The following is a 21,807-nucleotide window of genomic DNA, read 5'->3' on the forward strand; positions in this document are numbered from 1 at the left end:
TTAGCGGCTCTTTTAACTCATTCGCAAACATTTAAAAAAAAACTCATCCAAACACCGTTGGGTCGGCTTCGGATGTTATCGGGTCAGAAAACACTGCAACCCGCTCATGATCGGGTCGGGTTCAGATTTTACCGGGTCAGAAAACACGATCCCGAGCCCGAAGTCTTCAGCGAGCGGGTTCGCGGGTCCGTGGCCTAAGTCGGCCCCTCCCACTTCCCAGCCCTAGGAATCTAATAACATGAGACGAAGCGACCGAAATCGAGAGCCGCACGGTGTTTCGGCGGGGACAAACACCAGGGATTTCTCCTCTTTCCACCCATTTTTGATTCTTTTGCCCTTTATTTTGAGGTGTTTTTCCCCCCTTAATCCTCTCCAATGGACAAAGCGATTTCGAACGCAGACAAGGAGGTACTCACTCTCACTCTTTCTATCTTCTATGCATTTGTGATCCTTTCCGTATCCTTTGTGACAATAAATAGACTTTCTTCCTCACGGGTCTCGTCATGCCGTGGAACGTTTCGTTTTTGTTGACGAAGACAATTTCGTCGAAGTAATTCACTACAATTAAACTTTTTTTAATGGTGTTATAATACTTGGAAATTGCTAGCTAAGGGTACAGATACTTAGTGGTCATGCTTCATAAGGAATTGCTATTTTTCTGTATCATTAGTTACAAAAAGCTTGTGTTGCATTGTTAGCTTAAGTAATTTCTGTCAGGTTCTTGCTGAGATTGTGAGGCTCACCCAGAAACAAGGATTAAGAGGTCGTGAAGGGGGGTGGAAAGATTTTTTGCATAGTAATGATCGGGTATCTTGTGCTGTTTACGATCCGACAAGAAAGTCGAAGGATGTATTAGTTGCTTTTCTACAAACGTTTGAGGAAAAAGAGCAGAAGGTAACTACTGCAGAAGGCTTTACATTATAATGAATAAAATGATTGTCTTTCCATAGCTTTGATGGGTTTATACTGTCTTGGTTTCAGTTTTTCCAAAAAATGATAAAACGTCTTGCTGAATACAAAGCATTTGAGAAGTTCATAACTGACTTTCCTGACCAAGAGTCCCCTCAGCAGGTATATGTTACTTGGAGTTCTGATTTAGGTTAGGCATTCTTTTGGATTTTACTTGCAGTATCTCATTTGATGAAAACTGCTTTAACTATCCTGCTAACATTATTGACTACCTTTCTGCTCTTACTTTGGAGACAACAAAATATGTGTTTAGTATCTCCATTAACTGATTTTTTTTTTTTTTTTTTTTTTTTTGCTTTTGATGACTTGGACCATCTTTAGATTTTTGGGTGGTCCGGCTATGCGCTTATTTGAAAGGAAGTCATTTTGTATTTTAAATTTTAGAATAATAGCTCTTTGTGTGGTTCATTTTGTGCATAAACATTTGCTAGCTAAATTGAACTTTCAGGATGTCAAATCAGTTCATTATTGTCATTGACCTATATGCATGCAAATGCAGAGACTGGTCCGTTTGACAAAGGAACATCCACATTACCCACGGTGTTACTCTTTTCCATCATTTGATGAGGTGTGGTTCCATCTTGCACTTGATTCTTTACATTTTGCACATGCCATAAACTTCTGGGTAAAGACAGTTTTTGTAGTGCCTTGATCTGCCAATGCAACTCATGTATGTCGTTGCTCGCTTATCCTTGTTCTATAATTTGATTAAAAAGATTCATTATGCTGGGGGGTTCTTATTCTTATAGAAATTAGTGATATACATTTAATATTTATTTATTTCCTCTCCTGTCATTGATGTATCATGCTTTAAAACCATTTTCATGTTTAAGTCAGCCAAAAAAAAAAAACACACAAAAAGCTAGTGTTATGTGGATACCCCAAATCTTGGGTTTCTTGATGTGCTGGACACCTGGGACTCTTCTTGACACTTTCAGATAGAAACTGTTTTAAGTCTAGCACTATACTTGCCAAAGGTTTTACAAATTTTATAAAGCTGCAGAAAATTGGTTTGACTAATTATTCATCAATAGCATGCATCTAGACATATTTATACGCATCTAAAAGATATATACTTGTTCCATCATCAAAGTTTTTAAAGATCCATCTGCTAGATTCTTTTGAACAGCTACACACTTGACACCCATGTCATATATCTGAGCAACAAGGAATTAGGCTTTTGAAATATCTTTTCTTATCCTTTTCTGTAACTGTCAACAAGAATGACAGTTTACTTGAAAAATTTCAAATCATGCAGTGAACAATTATTACTGATGAAAATATTTTACTATAAAATAATTCTGTCATTATTATCCAAGTTCGATGGCAGGGGAATGCCACCATGTTTTGGTAATTTCACTTAAACACCATGTTTTTTTTAGGTACTTTGAAATGCAGAATTCAGTCAATTTTTAATTATGAGTTGCCGGTAAATTCATCATATAGGCTACTTTACTGTTAGAAATGCAATGTTTGCCTGATTTAGGAATCTTGAGGACATCTTTCCATGGGAGTGTTTAAATCCCATGTTGGTGATACCGAAATTATAATAATTTGATGGTATGATTTGGCAGGAGTGGATAATCATGCGGCTAGGTAAAGTTTCTAAAGTAATGAAATCAAAAACTATGATTTCGATTGATTGTGAGATGGTTTTATGTGAGGATGGTACTCAAGCCGTTGTACAAGTTTGTGCAGTAGATGAAAATTTGGAGGTAAATTACTTCTTTGCATAATGTCCTGGGCTTCTATTCTCTAGTTTATCATCATGTTAAAGGCATTTGCACATAATGTATTTATGCATGCATGCATGCACCTCTGAAACAGGGATCTGAATATGGGATATGGATAAGGCATGATATGGATACACCAATATGGCAAATCTGGAAAAAATAAGATGAGATATAGATAGGATACACCAAGAATTCTACATCTATGTTATGATGAAATAATATATGCATATATACATACAAACAAATACTTGTGTGAGTACCAAAGCAGGTATCCATAAAGCATGCTAGGCTACCAAAATAACATAGTCCATACATTATATGGTAGCATTATCTTTTACAAGCTTGTCATGTTGTCATTATTCCATGGATCATAAACCATACTCCATATTGTAATTTAATATCACAGACTATGAAATTGATACCTCCCCTGCATTTTTGGAGGGAGTTAATTGAACAAGTATTGGTATCTGGTATGGGTAAGATATCAACATGACATGTGGTTCAAAGTATCCATGCTTCCTAACCATGCACCCATGCATTCATGCACATATGTGTGCATGTACATATGTTTGCTGTTTCTGTCTCAGTTCATACAAGATTTTAAGAATAGCTCTTTCTTTCAGGTTAGATTTGATAAACTTGTCAATCCCAATAAAGCTGTTGCTGACTATAGAACAGACATCACTGGGATATGTGCTAAAGATTTGGAGGGAGTTACTTGTTCATTAGCTGACGTACAGGTTGTATGAGCTACCTTAAGTTTATAAGTTACTCTTTTTCTTGCACCAAGTTAATCTGGCATTTTTGCAGAAATCCATTAAGAAGCTTTTATCCCATGGGACTATTTTAGTTGGCCACAGCTTACATAATGATTTACAAGGTATCCTATGTATATTATAGTTTATGTGCATACTTGTTGTATTTTTATAAGTGTTTAAATGGATTAACTACAATATCTTATAGTATTTCGTGGGATTAAATACAAGATTTTGTCATTTTCTAACTTCTTGCTTTTAAACTATGCAGTACTAAAAATTGATCATCGACGAGTTATTGACACATCATACATCTTCAAATATTTAGACGTAGCAGTTAATTGTTCGCCTTCTTTAAACAACTTGTGTAAGGTATTTTCTGAAAAATTGAGTTTCTGTTTTATCTTCTTGACATTAACTTTTCTGGCAATTTTACTTTTTGTAATTTATTTCAAAGTGTGCTTGGCTGTGGCTGAAAGGTTTTTTATTGTGCTCCATTTTCATTGTTCAATTAATTTGCTTGCAATATGCAAATCTTCTGACTCCAATTTTTTTTGTTTTTCTTTTCAATTAATTGCTCGATATATTCTAATATCCTAATTATTCTCATATCCTAATGACAAGGGGAATGCTTAAATCACAGACCTGTGGTAAGGTCAAATGATGGTTTTGTGGTTCCGTTATAAAATGTAGTTCGAATGTGATATGCACTGAGTCCAGGATCAATACTTTATCTCTACCAACCACCTTTTTGTGGCTTTATGATATGCTTCGTCACATATTCATAGCCTACAATCCTTTCATCATCAGTCATCTTCATTATTGCACTCTTAATGTTGCAAATATTTGTTCCCTGAATAAAATTAGATGTACCAGTAGAACTTCTGGGCATACTATCAGAAGTTTAATTGATTAGAAGAGAAAGATACAATTTACTAACAGGTTAGTAGTGCCTGGATTCTTAATATATACCTTAGTTAGGCCTGCAAAACCACGCACAGCATAATGGAACTTTGTTTACCTCATCTCTCCGAGTGCATTCGTCATCATCAACATGAAATTTAAAGCATGGATTTCTGGTTCGTGATGAAGTGCATGGGTCTATTTTTCTCTAAGATGGTAATTCAGCTTCATGTGCAGGGATTTGACCGCTGATAGACTATTTGAGATGGACATTCCATCATGTTTCATAATAAACCCTCTGTTAGATTTCTGCACGTTTTCTCCTCATTGAATTATTTATATTCCATAAAAGAACCTGTATTTAGCTCTCTTTAGCCACCATAAGTTTCTTGTTCAACTTGCTCTATAGTTTGTGAACATAGCAAAATTGGTTAATTAAAATTTTTCTCATCATTTAATCATATGAAATTAACTTTGATCTTCCTTAGTGAATTTGATGATGTACTTTCATGATTGTACTCCTTTGCATTTAGTTCCTCTTTTGAAAATATTGACTCAATTTTCTTCCAAAGGAAAAAGATCGACTCAATTGTCTTCTTGACTAATAAATAGTCTCTTGGCTGATAAATTGCCCTCTTACAGAAAACAGAGAATGCTGTGGATAATGATCATGATAAAATGGATCAATATATCTGTGAAATGGATCTCATTCTTTTTCTTCAGCTCCTAAATTTGGGTAACAATGGGAGGGGAATTTTTTAAGCATGGTTAATTATATATTGAAATGGTCTTTGAGAGAATTGCACTGTGATTGAAGCTCCAGAAAGAGGCCATATCTGTTTGTCTTTTGAAGATCATATATTATGACATCTTCATATTCTTATTCATCATTGATATTGAATGATGGAATTAATGAAGATCATTCACATGGCTCTCTTCATTAGAGCTTGATCAACAATGAGGGTAGCAATGTCCATTATATTTTTGATCTTCATCATTTGGATAAGTATCAAAACTTGGCAGTTAATCCCAATCAACAATTGGATAATTGATGTTAGGTTTAGTGCATCTAAACAAAAAGATAGAACAAGTTTAAGTTGATTGGATAATTGATGTTAGGTTTAGTGCCTCTAAACGAAAAGATAGAACAATTCTAAATAAAAATCATGCTTAAACTTGCCTTATGTGCTTTCTGAATAGTGTAAATTAAAGGTGACGAAAAGGTTTGAAACTCAATGTCTGAGCCGCAGAATCATGGGTTGATGCCAAAATTGGTGCTGCCTATCGATATCTGAATTAGGACAACTTTGCTTTCTTGGATGATGACTGAGAGCATGATAGTTAGAAACAGAATTCAAATATTCATGTCATTAGTTGCAAGGATAAAAGCATGTCAAGCAAAAATATTTCATGAATGCGGACATGCATGTACTAAATGATCATCATGACTATTGGTTGTCATATGCTATGGGTGAGATCTCATAGCTACACTCTTTGGGTGATGTGGCAGGACCTCCAAACCTTTTACTGGTCCTGAATCCCCACTTGAAATGATGACACCTTTGCACAAGTCCCCTTTAAGTCTTTTTGGGTACCTATACCAGAAGGGAGAGAGAGTAGAGCAATGAGAAAGTCTTTTGATACTCTAGGAGGTGGATGTAGGGGAGAGGCCTGGAGGCTTGCCCTGCTATTTTTCTGAAATGGGGTATATGCTTCTGCATATGTGTATCTGGCTCCTAACTGGCCTGCATAAGGTCTAGGCTCCCTTTCTGTGTAAATAGGTCACGTAGCGGTCACCAGGTGGCCCACATAAGCCTAAGCATTGGATATCTGAGTCTCCATCTGCATATTTTTTGTTATTCTTTTGTAATCTTACTGAGCTAGTTATATATTTCTGTCTTGTTATCTATTATTATAAATTTATTTATCATTTAATATTCTGTTAAAGTTGAACCACATAGTTGCCCATCTAAGCAGTCAGATACCACTTAGGCACTATGTGGTACCTTTATCGCCTTCACAAGGCAGCAGCTTTTTGAAACCCCAAGCCCTGGTGATAACAGAGGGAAAGACTGTGCTCTTGCTCAGGTAGTAGGCTATGTAAAATGAGCTCACTGCTTCATGACTCTTTAAGAGGGTAATCTATTAAGTGCAATTCTGGCTTAGTAGGTTCAGGAGTTGTAAAATAAGTTCAATTTAGAAGCTTATTGAAGAAAGAATTAGCAGGTCGTCCTTTCCAGTCGGTGCTGTGTGGCTCATGCAGGACTGTCACATAGTACAACCGTACATCTAACCCCTCCCCAAGCCAGGGTAAAGTGGGGAACTGGTAGTGTCCATGTGCATCAGTACATGCCAAAAACTAGCATGGTGGTGCTTGCATGTGGCCCTTGAGAACTTGTGTGAGAGTAGAGAAGTAGGCAGTTAACTGGATTCTAATTCAAGATCTATTGGATGCATGATCAACTAAAACTTATTTTGGTGGGACTTATGGTAGGGGAAAATGATATTACAAAGTAACACCCTTGAAATCATACCAACGTTAGACAAGTCCCTTCATGCGATGATAAAATTATTTGCATTTGGATCACTTTACAATAAGAATAACTTGTGCTGCCTTTTGGGACAAATATTGCAAATTTGCAATACTCTAACTCATATCAGAATTGAGGACCTTTCTGTAGAGAAGCTATAGCCTAATTTTTAACTTATGTTGTGTGACATGGACATCTTAAACATATGGAGGAAACTGTTCTGCATCGTATTGAACATCTACTACATTTTTAGCAATAAGCTCAATTCTGCTTATAAATAGAAAAAATTTCGTGATTGTAAATGTGATTTTCCCATCATTGTCTCTTGAACACAAGCACATCTTATGTAAAGATAGAAACAAGTTCTTGTTTACCATTAAAAGAACAAGAGGACAGTTCATACTGAACTGCATCGAGAGTCTGAATACCAGATATGGATGTATATGATTTGTTGAGGCATGCTCTGTTTTCTTATTTCTTTTATTCAGCATTACATTTTTTTTCTCATATTATTTGTCTTCTCGTGGCAGTCTGTATTGGGTTTTGCACTTCGGGCAGAAGGTGAACCACATAATTGCTTAAATGATGCAAAAGCTACAATGAGGCTGGTTCTAGCTAAGCTTGAACATGGATTTGACGATCCCATTTCTGTTGTTGACAACAATGTCTGTAAGAAGTAGGAAACAAAGTCTTACTTGTTTGTTGAAGACACTTGACTGATCTATCAAACTTTCGCTTTCCAGGTATCTGACTCTGATCTAGCAAAGCTGCTACTTCACAAGATACCAGTTGACGTGCCTTATCAAGACCTGTTGAAATTATTTCCTGAGAATTATAATGTTGATATCAAGGTACTTGACTGCTCATGCTTTATGTCTTTGTTGTGTATCTAGAGAGTGTATTTTGTTGTTTCAGAAATGCAATGAAGGTTTCTTTTGCAGAATGATCTAAAAGTCCGAGGCCTTAGCTACTCTACATTTGCTGTTTTCAAGGATGCCAGAGAGGCTGATGAAGCATTTAAGGGAATAGAAGCCATAGAAAACAGGGTATGCACTGCAGATTACTATGTTTTTGAACGATAGCACTCCTTAGCTGACTGAAATGATCTTTCTCTTCTGCAGCTTTCTTCTTTTGAATGGTATTATCTCATTATATGTACATCCCATCTTTTAGTATCAACGCAAGCAGGAACGTGACACATGATTGAAATTTGCTTTGCTAAGTATTCTGTTCAGAAACCGATAAAAGAAATGGGAGTGGGTCTAACACATTCTGATAAGTAGTGGAGAGTAATATGTACCAAGAAAAGCAGTGGAGAGTAACCTATGGAAAACGGGAAACATATAAGTCAAACAGAAAGGGATTTTTTGTAATTGTTTAAGGGGAAATTAGTTTCTGAGATACTAGTAATAAATGTTATAGAGTCAATGATATTTATCTGTACCTAAATGTCCTTGGTGAGATGGGGATTTCAGATTCAGGTTGAAGTGTCGTAAAAAATGTGGAAAATTGTAAATGCCGAGAAGGAATATTAAGGCATTTTGTCTGCTTGAACTCTCCTGAAGTAATTTGAAAATTGGAACATGTTAGAATTGTTGGAGTATAGTGTTGATGTTATAAGAAGCACATTGACGTAATGCGAAAGGAGTAAAAACCCTGCAAGTGCAAAGTTAAATGGTAGCCAATGAAAACAAGTATTGAAGAACCAGTCAAAGTGTTAGGAGGCTGGTGTGGGGACAAGAGCAAGAATATGTGGTGGAATGGACACCACAAGTGGAAAATTTCAACTAGACCTTACCCTTCAGTTATATTTTTGTTCTCTTACTAAAAACTTTTTGTGTGAAGTTTGGAAAGTAATAACTTCAGTCTAGAAGTTTTCAGGTGAAATTCTTGAGTTATTTACAATGTAATCTGCAAGCATGTGTCCGTAAGAGTGAGCTAAAAAGAATGATACAACATGACATGGTAGAACATTTTTTCCATTTCAAACAGTACTGGTAAAATCATTAGTCCATTGAGAACACTTGTCATTGGATAAGGCTAGGAAGTTGATTGCCTCATTAGACATAAGGGAAGCTATAGATGGATTTAAAACAGATGTCTAGAAACTGTATGTAGGCAAGGAATGGCATGGAAATATAGAAAAGCTTGTCACGGTGCATGAGGCCTTTACATTTGTGGGGTCTTGGGAGGGTCAGATGTATACAATCTTACTCTCGCATGCAGAGCGGTTGTTCCATGCTTTGAACATGTGATATCTAGGTCACAATAGAGCAACCTTACCATTGTGCCAATGCCTAAAGGAATGACATGGAAACATGCCTTTCCGCATGTATTACCAAGTAACACTATATTGGTTGAATTTCAGGTTTGGTGCTTAAAATATTACATGATTCTTTAGGGCTTAATTTTACACCCAATTATCTCATCGATGCATATCATAAGCTCCCCTTGGAAATAAGTAGTTTCAGGGGTTGGAATGGCTATGGATTCCCTCATCCTGTTTCTCGGGACTTGTCAATATGCACATGCAAAATGCATATAGAGCCGATCACAAGCTTGATTCTTGCATTCTTAAAAGATCAAACATTTAACCTATAATACTTTTAAACAATTCAAACTGAACATTTATCATCCATCCAATATGTTAGATTCAGTTCTCAAATGAACTAATCAAAAGAACTACTTGCTATTGCTTGATGGAAATTAACCAAGTTCTAGGCTACATGGAAGCCATAGTTGTGATTTTTCTCTCTTTGTTGTGATGTGGATGGCAAAGCTGTTAGTTTACTCTTTTTGTACTATTGTGTTTGTTTTTAAGAACACTCAATCAGTTGATTACTGGTAGGTGTTAAAATTTATTATCTATGGGCAAATCTGAGTTCTAATTAATCACAATTGTCTGTATTTTACTCACTCAAGGTCGATTTCATTTGCACCGCCACATTGACCTCATCTAAGTCCAGGCGGTGTTGTTTTATTCTTTTATTTATTTGTCACTTTTCAAAATCCCATTTAAGGAGAGGGGGGTCGGTCGAGTGAGGCTTATGAGGATGTGCCGGGTTTGGGGGTTATTTGCATCTGTTTTGGAGATACCATAGTCATCGTGGGAATAAGGGTATTATGACATTGGACAACATGTTATGGTATGCAGCCTTATCAACAAGAGTGCAAAGTGACAGCACGGTTCCCAGATGCTGTATTTTCTCTCCTGTTGTTCATGGTGGGTTAGCCAAATATCGAGAGCTTTCTTGCCCTAAACAATCTTAGCAGTGACTGCTGTGGCCAGGTAAATTTGTTTGTCATGGGCTAGACAAATGGCCAGATTGAATGTTGAGCGGTGGATTTTGTTACATGAACAGTTGAATTATTGAGACTCGGGAGGATTTAATTTGCCAATTAATATGGAAAGGTGATCCAATAGCTTTTCATGGTAAACTGGGAACACAGTGATGAGAATTTTGTTTCTTGAAAATTGGGATAATTGAGGAGAATTTGTTTAAAATACAATGCTTAATACGAGTTGCGAAAATCTAATGGCCCAAAATGCCTGTGGATAGATTTTTTTCATGCTTTTTTATGGCAGTAAGATATGGAAAATTGCCTTTTTAGTGGATTCTGTTATCTGAACTAGGGATTACGGATATCAGTAACCTCCCACAGTACCTCAGATTTCCATCTCAACAACCTTTGCTCTTCTTGGGAGATATCACACTGTGATTGGACATAAGAGCAGGCCCTTAGACTGTATTTCCTTGTGCAATGCGAAGTCTTTATTTTGTGTTATGACAGAGTTTTGTTCATCTTTAAAGCAGTCTTATATTTTACATAACTGAGTGTCTTAAGAATTTTCTTTATTTCCTGTCTATAATTTGCTTCATTCTGCATATAACATTGTATCTTCTCAAAAATATCTTGGATGTTGGTTGTGAGCAAGGATTTATCCATAGGGAGAACTCTAGTGAATCTTGATGCCAGTTAGATATAGAAAAGGGGATAGACTGGTCGCTTACAAAGAATGATATGGTTTTGAATGGAAGAACATATGTTATTAAGTCACCTCTCTCGCTCTCTCAAGCACCATGATTCCTTTGTTGTGATAATTATAATTTTGGGAGCCAATTATCGGATGGTCATCATCCAATTGTTTTATGCACTTTGAGATCTTTCTACAAATTTGGGCTTATGGCATAAGAATATGTTATGATTTTTTTTTCTTTGTAAACAATGAATATGTTACAACAACAAGGTCATTTTTAGAAGCCACTTGAGAGCACCATGATTTTTCTAGAAGATTAAATATCTCTATATTTTCTTTTCTACATTCAGGACTCCAGTGGTCGACCTCAGAAGGTTGTGTTCTTGGAAATTAGCACAGGGAAAAGCATCAGCTTCTACATTCGAAAGATGAAACCTGCTGCTCAACTTAATGGATGTGATCCATTAAATAAGAGAATGACCCAAGATAAGACCAATGATTCAAAAAGGCAACGAACATGTTTACATCACTGCGAGCATGATAAAGAGATAGAGAAATTGAAACAGGCCCTCCGTCAACGAGAAGATGAAATATCTGAGCTGCGAAAGATAGCATCAGCTCTTGCTCGGAAAAATGGATTCTGAATTTTTTTTTTTCCTTAGGGGCACATGCATTTCCACAAACTGGTTGTAGCATTATTTGCTTTTTGATTGCAGCAACTAATTTACTAGTTTAACTCCCAATCTGTATCAGTAAACAAGCATTTTTGCAAACGAAGAACAGAAAAGAGCCATGACCACAAGTTTCAGATTAATTACTGCTGAAATAAGTACCGCACATGTGATACTACCAACACTGGATATTCTCAGTAGCAACTGCATTTCTTCTGCCATCAATATGGGGGTGGTGGATAAATCCCTGGGTAAGGTGCTGCATTCATAAAATCACACAATCATATGATGCACTTGTTTTATATTTCAGTAAGATCAAAACGAGGGGAAATTTTTTCATTTACCTGGTGGATAACCGGGTTGGGCTTGTGGTGGAGGGGGATAAGTGGCTGGTGGGTATCCTTGGGTGTGTGGATATGCTGTAGTTGGGTATGCCTGGGGCTGCATTGGAGGGGGAGGGTATCCCGCAGGCTGATAAGGATCAGGATTAGCCGGCGGTGTGTATGCCAGTGAAGGATATGCAGCCGGATAAGGGCTCGAAGAAGGGTAACCTCCGGTCGGAGGATAGGAAGGAGGAGCCGCCACCGATTTCGGCGATGCGTATGGAGGATAAGCATATTGAGCTGCCGGATTGTACACCGGAGCAGTTGCTGCATAGCTCATCGGAGCTTCGGCCTTCGAAGGCTTCTGCAATAAGAAATTAGGGCTTCAGGATTGTTCCCTACATCCACCAACGGATCGAAAAATTATAGTTTGAAAAGGAGTAAGAATTTACTTGTGCTTTGCCTGCATTGGCATAATGCATGATCAATTTTACTTCTCCTGCAAACCTATGAAGCAAGGAGAGATTGCAGTAAATTGGGATCTACATTGATAGCTATAGATTTAATAGGTCTGAAGATATTACTTTCCGGATTTAGACTGGAGCGACCAAGAGGAGTCGTCGTAGCCATCGGAGAGGACCCTTTGCAACTGGATCCTGTACAAGATTGGATTCTAGGTTTCGATTCTATTTTCCCCACAAGAAAGAAGAGCAGGTAGAAGGTAAAGATTTACCTGCCACTGCCTATGAAATCATCAAAGGTGAGGGTGTTGCTGTTCCAGACGGTGACGGTGATCTCGCGGAGGCCTTCGATGAGGGGGATGGTGGTCTTCTCCTGAAAGCAAGGGTTTCTGCCTCCATCTGCGGGTTATTGTTGTTCCATCTCAGAGAAATCAAACAAATCTCTGGAGAAATCGAAGAAATTGAGGGTATGTACCTGTGCAGGTCCTGGTGCGGAACTTGGTGGTGGCGTATTCGAGGCAGACGTAGGGATCCTGCCGCGATAACCACTCGGTATCCTTCAACTTGCTGCATCCGACCACTGATCGGAAGTTGGCAGGCTTAGAAAGGATTCAGATTTATAGTGGTTTTTAGGGGGGATTTTTGTTCGAGTTTGAAGGAGTTGTGGAGAGACTCACCTGTGACCTCGAGGAGCTGACCTTGGATTGACATGGGAATCGAGGGAAAGAGACGCCGAGGGTGGGTATCGGGTTGGGGGTGGAAACAAAGGGGTTGTGAGGTCAACTACCGGCCGTAGGTTTTTTTGGTGGAAGAGTCGGTCATACTCATAAATGGGCTGGGTCTTCCTGCGGGCACGAATTTAAAACCGTCTTTTGCAACGGACTACACGGCCGGCAACCTTCTGCTGTTCGTGGGCCTCGAGGGTAAAGTTGATCCGGGGTTTCCAAGCAAGTATTTGAGTGGGCCCCACGCGTACAACGTGTCTTTTTTTTAAAAAATAATTTTTTATGTGAACAAGTTCAGAATTCGAACGGCTCTATTTTCTCTAATCAAACGGAACTGTCCGAATGTAGCTTCTACGAACTTTAGTTTCTGCAGCCTATACATAGTAACATGGGTTTTACAGAGAAGATGGCAAGTGGAAGGTGCGACCATGCCCCTTTTTTCCCTTTTTTTTTTTTTTTTTTTTGTTGGGAAAAGAAGTGCAGATTGTCTTTGTTGGCGGGTGAGGACGGTAGATCTTTCATAAGGATGCTACATGATTTGCTGGGTGTTCTGCAGCAAGGTCTTTGGTTTGAGGGGGTTCGGGTTGTATCTTTGATGTGAAAGAATAGTTGATTTTTTTTAGCAATATTAACCTCTAGATCGTATATACTGTTAAAATAGACTGATCTGATTAAGCCCATAAGGATCTAAAATTTGATGGACTGGATCGGACTAGATCTAGTCAAAAAATGAGAAAAATGAGATATAATATAGTTGGTCCAGTCCAATTTTTTAAGGACCGTGGGTCCGATCAGACCAGCTCATGGGTCTTAAATCTCAAATAACTAAAGAGTGAAGAGTGAAAAAAAGAGATGTAGAGAATTCGAAAGGGGGAGAACCTCGAGCGGTCAAGTCTGGAGAGTGGAGAGAGACTAAGAGAGTCTGAGGGGAGGTCGGAGGCGGCGCGGATCGGACTCGAAGAGTGGAGAAACTAAGAGAGCTCGAGGAGGAGGAGCACTGATCGGATTTGACTCGGAGGTGACGGTGCCTCGAGCGGTCGAGCCTGAAAAGTGGAGAGATACTGAGAGAGCTTGAGGGGAGGCAGTGCGGATCTAACTCGGAGAGTGGAGAGACCGAGAGAGCTCGAGGAGGAGAAGGAACTGCGGTCAGATTTGACTCAGAGGTGACGGCGCTGACGAAGAGGAGGAGGGGGTTCATCCGGAGATTGGATGGAGGGGCGTCCATTGGCGAAAGGGAGGAGGGGCCCAAAGGAGGAGGATCGCCTGGAGGTTGGATGGAGGGGTGTCCGTCGGCAGAAGGGAGGAGGGGGCCAGCGTATCTTGATTCGTGATCGGACTCGAAGGCCAGAGGCGGCGGCACAGACAATGAGGAGGAGGAGGGGGGATCTGTAAAACTAGGAGATGAAAGGGAAAGGAACCGACAGAGACGATCATCCTGCTGATCTGCGACAGCGGCCGGTGATGTGAGGTAGCGGAGCTTAGGAAGCATGGATTAAAAAATGAATAGAATTTTTTTAAAATTTTTTTTTTTAATTTTTATGGTCCATCCGGATTAGTTCGGCCCCAATCCATATTAGTCTTTGTGCTGATGTAGAGCGGGCCAAATAGACCTAATTATTATTTGGACTATTCATATGACAGTCCAATCTACTTCATTTATAGAGTTGGACCAAACTGGTTCGGTGGGCTAAATCTATTTTGACAGTTCTAATCGTAAAAGATGCAGACCTTAAAGCATTATAAATTTCTCTTTCATCCACGTGTATATGTCTCAAAGTAGCTATTGTGCGGTCCATATGTTATGCTGTGAAAGATACAAGTGCTCTTTTATGACGTTTGGCTTTTTCAATCTTGGTAAACCATGTCGGAGAAAACCTTTGGCTCAAAAATAATTCATTCAATTTTGTTTAATAAATGAGCTAAAACAAATATTGTTGTTTAACAAAAGTTAAGCTGCCTCCTGGTCTCATGCCTCTGCAATCCAAGCATGCCATGTGATCATGAAATTAGGAGTCATGGAAATTTGAAACACAATAGTTTATTTTTCCAGTGATAGATAAGCAGGTTGATTTGCTCGCACTTGGTGTAGCAACCCAAGGTTAGATTTCAATGACCTTTTACAGTTTTACATGGAGAGTTATCTTGTTCAAGCAATGGGAAATAATAATATAGCCGCAGATCATGCAACACAAGAAATTGAAATTTTAATAATGGGTTTAAATTTCTTGTGCTGTAGGTGGCGTTCACTTTCGTGCGCATATAGCTTCTGCACCATTCATTAATGCAAATGATCCAGAGGACTCTGTGGCTCTAAATTTCAGCTGCGAAGTCTCTATCTTGTTATGGAGAACTCGGGGAAAAAGTCTGCAGCGTTGACAGGACGGATCAATACTGCCACAATTTAGTTGATTGTAATAATTTAGACTTGATGGGTAACCATCGAACTTACTAATTCTCTCATTGCAATTTGCAATGGGGGCGGATTATATAAAATAGAACACAATAAAAAGATGTAGCATGTTTTGACTATGCTCATCCCATTAGCAATAAGCCTATTCTTGATTGAAACTACCCCTTCTCTGTTTTCTTCTTCTAATTTTTTTGTATTTTTTTCCCTCATTTTCTTGGTGTATTCTCACATGGGCTAGCTTACCCTCAAATCAATCCAAAAATATATAGCATAATTCTTCGCAAAATGTCATGCACGATTGATCGATCGGCTCCTTCGACAAAAATGGCTATCTAGAACTCATCCTTTTATTATTATAAAAGAGGTGAAGAAATCCATATTTTATTACTTTGCCTTTAACTTTGAAGCTTTTAGCATGAGTGAGCACGAACTTTTTGACATTGTTTTCCAAGGCTGTAGAAAGGCTTTTGTCGATATCGAACTCTGAGGTTGGGCTGAGATCAATAAATTTGTCGGTACATTTTTTTTTATTACTAGAATTGAAATAAAAATCCTTGTTGGAGTCTTTCAGGCTTAGGACTCTCCAACGTTCAAATATGTCAGTATATAGAGAACGGTGGAAGAGAAAAAGGGGCAAACGAGGCTCTCCAGAAACTCATACGAGGGTTCTCTATCTTTTTCTATTCATAGAGAAAAGTCAGTGGTCGTTCTCTAATCATGCACAACTATTATTTCATGGTTAAAAGGGCTGTAAAAGCTATCTATTTGCTCTGATGGATATGAGCTCTCTAATCATGCAATAATAACAACCATCGAGATTCTTTTGCTGGCGTGATTGTGTCTTCAAGTTACCCACATTTGAGGTGATAAAGTCTAACAATATCAAGATCAATCAAAATATCATCCACATCAATTTTAATTGTCAGACTTGCTTGGGGCATGATTATGATTTAGGTTTGCATGACGGGTCGGCATCAATAATAAGACAATCAAAAATTGAAAGAAATGTACAACCGTATCAATTTTATATTTGGATGTCGGCAATCTGCATTTCTAATATCTTAATGGTTAGTTTTGTCTTATTATTATTATTTTTTAGCCTTCAATGACTATTTAAAGAAATTAAACATCTCTACTTGATCACTCCTCGTCAAATAGTGGCTCCTCCAAACTTAATTTATTTTCATCATTGTACTTCCATGACATGATTTCTTTAGCATTGTTCTAAAAATGTGCGTGAAAACTATTGTTCATACAAGAAGCTTCAACTTTATTGAAAATAGCAAGATCAAGGTGATTTTATTGGCCAAACCGGACCTTGATATGTTGAAAGGAATGGACTAGGAATTTCTTATTATGAGATTGTCGAGGGAGAAAACGATCCAGTTTCATCAGTTTCACAGGTTGAGGACGCATTCAAGTGAACTGATTGCCATGCCATATGTAGAAGGAAACAAAAAAACAAGTGTCACATTTTCCATGTTCCCTTATTGATGGAGTTGAGGAAGGAAACAAGTTACTAATTAAATATACAAACTTTCCATGATTAGAGCCTGAAATAACTTTATGCGGAACAGGTCTTACTTGGGTTTAAAATATGGGAATAAATTAAAGAGACTAATTATTCAAACATGAATAAAAACCGAATAAATATTCAATCAGAAGTAAAAAGGAAGGGTTTTCTAGATCAAATTTTCTCAAACAACTATCCAACAAAACGCATAGAATCATTTTATTCTTGGAATACGAAACTCCTCTCTCTTTTTTTTTTTTTGAATTTTGATGGATGAAGATATGAGCAAAAAATTTTATGACAACTTATGATAAAAATTCTCTCTCTCTTTTCAGAAAAATAACAATGTTTGTTATTATACCATCAAACGGGTCAGGCGAATTAATGAGCTTCACATGGCGGGTGGTGGTGAGTCGCTTTTGGTCATCCAAAATGCACCGAATATCATCATATTTTAAAGGAGATTTGTTTTGGTATATTTATTTTTTTCTTTACAAAGAAACATGAATTATTTTTTTGATAAATTAACCATTAATTTATTATTACTAAATACTAATAAATGTTAGCATGATTTTAGAGATTGGGAAGGCTGTACTATCTGTTATCATGTTAGCATGATTTGTATGATTTTATGAGTTGTGAGAGCTGTATTTTTCTTAGATACTATGTTATCTTGTTAGCATGATTAGTATAATTTTAAGAGATTACGAGAACTGTGTTTTTGTTTGATCCTATGTTATCATGTTAGTGCAATTTGCATGATTTTGAAGATTGTGAGAGCTATATTTTCTTTATATGAAATATTTATATTAGCATATAACTCTCAAGATGTATAGAATTTAAATAGATAGACATACAAAGTCTGCTGCTTTTCTTTTGTTTTCTTCTATAATTATTCTATAAATAAAAAAAATATCAACTCTCAATTATTAAAGCAAAAAATAAAATAGACAAATCTCTAGAAAGCATTAAGAAAGTTATGGTGATGCTTATGAGCACAATTTTTTTTTGGTATGAACATTTAATATGGAGTTTTTCGTATCATCGGGATTTATGATTTAAACTGTGAAAAATAATCCTTATTTTATAAAATATATGACATACCAAAATCTAAAAGAAGCTAAGAAAATATACCTAAACTAATTTATGTCAATCAGGGAATAAAAAGAAGGGAAAAGTAATGGCAATTGGAAATAAACTTGAGCTTTGGTGGCTTCAGAATTTCCTGGGAAAACTTAAGTGCCGTCTTTTTTTGAGCGTGTGAAAAGAACATGATTTGAGGTTCCAATTAGTATAGATGACAATGTCATGGGCCCCCATATAATACTGTCATGGCAATTCAATGTCTAATTCCTGCAAGTTGGGATATAGAACAATCTAACCCACATCCAATCAAGCTGGGCTTTCCAAGTGATGACAATAGCATATAGAATCTTGACCCATATCCAATCTAACCCCACAACAGATCAAGACATCACAACTAGTGCTTACGGGTCAACAGCCATGTCCTGATCTAACCTATTTGATCCCAGTCTAATTTATTTTACAATGCTCCATCCCTAATAGATCCAATCTAAACGTGACCAATCTAATATTTGAAATTTTTAGCATTCACTAGTGAGATGATTTGAACAATTACCATTGAGAAAAAGACTGACTAAAAACTTTCTTGGTTAAGCTCACGGCTCAACATGTCTACACCACCCAGATTTGAAAAGAGCTCGACCTTTATGCCCTGAATGGTCAAAACTTTGGACCAATATCTAGCCATTTTCAAAATTTAGGTAAAAAAAGAAAAAAAAAATTATAAAAACTCTCCTAAAGTTAGATTGAAATTACAGTTACATCTAGTAGTTTTTAGAACCTACACTTACACCTTTGATATTTATTTTAAGACTGCATTTAAACCCATACATTTAGATAGTCTGTTGATCCTAAATGGAATCCAAATATCATATTAGAATGATTTTATAAAATGATAAAAATGACCTTCAACAACAAATGGACTGATATGGGCTCCTAGTCTATCCTAATAATCAGAGAGACTTTTAGATTTGTTAGGAATCAAGTTAGTATACATTATTTAAATTTTCATAATTTCATATTTTCTTCTATTACTTATTAATGAAGAATGTATTGTTTCTAGACTAAACCGAGTTTTTTTTTTTTTGCTCTGTTGGTGTCAAAGATGATGAACGTGTCTCCCAGAGCTTTGGCATGATGAGAGGCCGGAAGGCCAACCCTATTGTCACGATCTCCATCAGTCGGATGCTCTCGTTGCTAGCATGGTCTACCTTGGTGAGCATCGCCGCTACCTCTTCCTCCATCAGTGGGTTCGCACCAATCATATGGCAGCAATCCTTTAAGGTACACTGCTCATCGGGGAGGATGATGAACATTGCAAGGAGTTGCTCAATGAGATCTTTTTATCAACATTGAAGACAATAAATATCTCCTGTAGCTTTAGCACGATGGACAGTGTAAAGGGTAACATCACCATCATAATCTCCTCAAGCTGGATGCTTCCATTGCCAATGCAGTCTGCCTCGGCAAACATTGCCACCATCTCTTCCATCAGTGGATCCACACCTAGCTACCTTAACACCACCTTCATCTCCTGCTTCGTGACCCTCCCCAAAATCATTTCCAATTGCATTCGGATTTACAAAAAAAAAAAATTCCAACCTCAAAGAGCTATAAGCATAGGATATCTTGGAGTAACAAGGCACCGGATTAGTAAACATCGATTGCCCCTTCACCACCTCCCATCCCACCCTCAACCTCCCTTTCTGCCCCTGCTCCTCCTACGCCCCCTCCACCATTATCATCCCTACCCCGACCTCCAACTTGCTCCCCACCACATAGATCTCTCCATTCATATTGCTCATTATATATGACCACTTCAGTACCATTATTGGCACCCCACCATCCTCCACCCCCCATCGCATGTCGCTTGTGGTGTCGTACGCCTTCGTCCGACCATCACCATAGGTGGTGGCGATGAGGAGGCAGTCCCCGATGATGATGTTGCCACTCGTCCACCTCTCTCCCTCTTCACTCATGTCCTTCCATGCATCCCGATCCACGTCGTAGACCTCTGACCTCAGCAACGTGCAAAAGGGTCATCACCACCCCTCCATCATGTACATCCACTGCCCCATCACCACCGCATCGTATCATGCCATCTTGCACCACATCCCTATCTTTGACAATGAATGGTCTATCGCTAGGTCGTAACAGTCCACCGTGAAGATCCCCTTATTGCCACTCATAGCCACAAATGTTCTGCCATCGATCTCCCCGAGTGCAAAGAAGGAATGCGGGGTAGACATCGGTGTTGCAACGGACCCTAAATTCGTGGTGGCGCAGTAGGTAACAAGGATCCGAAAGGTAACAACGACTTCTAAAAGATCATTGTCAGCTTTTTTGATCTTCTCAAAGGCTACTTCTTGGGCTCGACACTAGTGTAGTTTGGGGGTTTCAAGATTGAAGAGGAGGGAGAGAGAGTGGATGAGGTCGGATTTGAGAAAGCATTGGGAGCATATGTAGGGGGCACTAGTCAGGTCCATGTGGGGGTGGTTGGGCTTTATAAGCGTATCATGGGCGGGGTATAGGAAGATTATGGGAAAAAAAGGGAGAGGAAGAGAGGAGTAGAAGGAGAAGGGGGGATAGAAGGAGGGAGAAAATTGTGAAGGTATCGGATGCATATAAGAAGATAGAAAGAAGCAATTTTGATTTTTTACATAAAATAAATGGTTTTACTAATGCTGTTAATTTAGTTGGGATAAATGTAAGTTTTTTAAATTATTGAATATAAATATAATAAATATAAATTTTAAAAGATTTTTATAATTTATCGAAAGAAAAGATCCATACTCAGCTCAAACTAAAAAATCTTTGCCATTGCTTGACACCAACAAAATTAGGTTGGGCCATGCTTTTCCAGTTCGGCTGATTCTTTTCAACTATATATAAAGTTTTGTATGTGCACAAAATATGTGTTTATAATGATACTCGATATAAATTATAAATTAAAAAAAAAAAAAAAAGAAAGCTTGAAATGTTATACATTCACCACATGTGAATGGTGCAATTTTGATTGTCATAGTTAGCTTTAGATTATCAGTCGAAGTCAAACTATAATATTTTAATTGAAGCCTAAAAACTTAATTATTTACATGCAAATGATATAACTAATGCAATTTCAGTGAATTAACATCACACATTTTTAGTGATACTACCTACTTATAATCCTTTTTACACTGTTTAATTTGAATCGTTAGGTTCAACTATAAATACGAATGTTATGTGTAATATTACTGGCCATTATTAATAGTTTATTGAAATGTTGAAGTAAACATATATGCAATATGCTAGCGTTGATTCGGACTTAAAGTGTCAATGATTGAGAAGGGGTACTCATCTATCAACTATCAATCCAATCCAACAGAGACAACCATATATATATATATATATATATATATATATATATATATATATATATATATATATATATTAGAATAATAATTATATATAAAAATTATGTACTTATTTTTATTTTTTGGTTCAATAACTTGGCTTTGATTTTTTTTTAAAAAATAATAGGAACATAACTTTAGTCTAACTGACAAATTTTGTTAAAATAAAAGAATGTAAAGATAAACAACTTTTTTCAAGGGAGGGAGTTTTTACCATCTGTTATTCTCAGTTTATGCATATCAATATAAATTTCTAGTATTAATATATTATAGATTTTTTAGTAAAAACTATATTACAATTTCTTTTCTCGAGAAATAGCATCAGGAGACTTTCTGATTCAATCCTACTGAAAATC

The 21,807-nt window shown here is 37.4% G+C and overlaps 3 protein-coding genes across 4 annotated transcripts; 1 reads left to right on the forward strand and 2 right to left on the reverse strand.

Annotated features, from left to right (window-relative positions):
• The first annotated feature begins 243 nt into the window (after positions 1-243).
• Positions 244-11,684, forward strand: LOC105052919 (small RNA degrading nuclease 1). 2 transcript variants are annotated; one of them, XM_010933905.2, is made up of 12 exons: positions 244-408; positions 718-894; positions 982-1,071; positions 1,469-1,537; positions 2,544-2,684; positions 3,326-3,442; positions 3,513-3,582; positions 3,729-3,829; positions 7,422-7,556; positions 7,635-7,742; positions 7,833-7,937; positions 11,221-11,684. In XM_010933905.2, the coding sequence occupies exons 1-12, from the start codon at positions 376-378 to the stop codon at positions 11,512-11,514; spliced, it is 1,440 nt and encodes a 479-aa protein (XP_010932207.1). In that variant the 5' UTR covers positions 244-375; the 3' UTR covers positions 11,515-11,684. The 2 variants fall into 2 exon arrangements, with proteins under 2 accessions (XP_010932207.1, XP_073100283.1); XM_073244182.1 differs by lacking the exons at positions 3,513-3,582; positions 3,729-3,829.
• LOC105052920 (uncharacterized) lies at positions 11,544-13,162 on the reverse strand. Its single transcript, XM_010933908.4, has 7 exons — positions 13,003-13,162; positions 12,801-12,905; positions 12,598-12,724; positions 12,449-12,520; positions 12,317-12,371; positions 11,886-12,228; positions 11,544-11,800 (listed from the first exon to the last, which is right to left on the reverse strand). The coding sequence occupies exons 1-7, from the start codon at positions 13,034-13,036 to the stop codon at positions 11,763-11,765; spliced, it is 774 nt and encodes a 257-aa protein (XP_010932210.1). The 5' UTR covers positions 13,037-13,162; the 3' UTR covers positions 11,544-11,762.
• Positions 13,163-19,777: 6,615 nt separating this feature from the next.
• LOC140852178 (uncharacterized) lies at positions 19,778-20,305 on the reverse strand. The gene is made up of 2 exons (XM_073245143.1): positions 20,166-20,305; positions 19,778-20,075 (listed from the first exon to the last, which is right to left on the reverse strand). Exons 1-2 carry the CDS (start codon positions 20,303-20,305, stop codon positions 19,778-19,780), a joined length of 438 nt encoding a protein of 145 aa, XP_073101244.1.
• Between the last annotated feature and the right edge of the window lie 1,502 nt (positions 20,306-21,807).

This window comes from Elaeis guineensis, chromosome 10 (assembly GCF_000442705.2).
Source record: "Elaeis guineensis isolate ETL-2024a chromosome 10, EG11, whole genome shotgun sequence".
NCBI lineage: Eukaryota > Viridiplantae > Streptophyta > Magnoliopsida > Arecales > Arecaceae > Elaeis > Elaeis guineensis.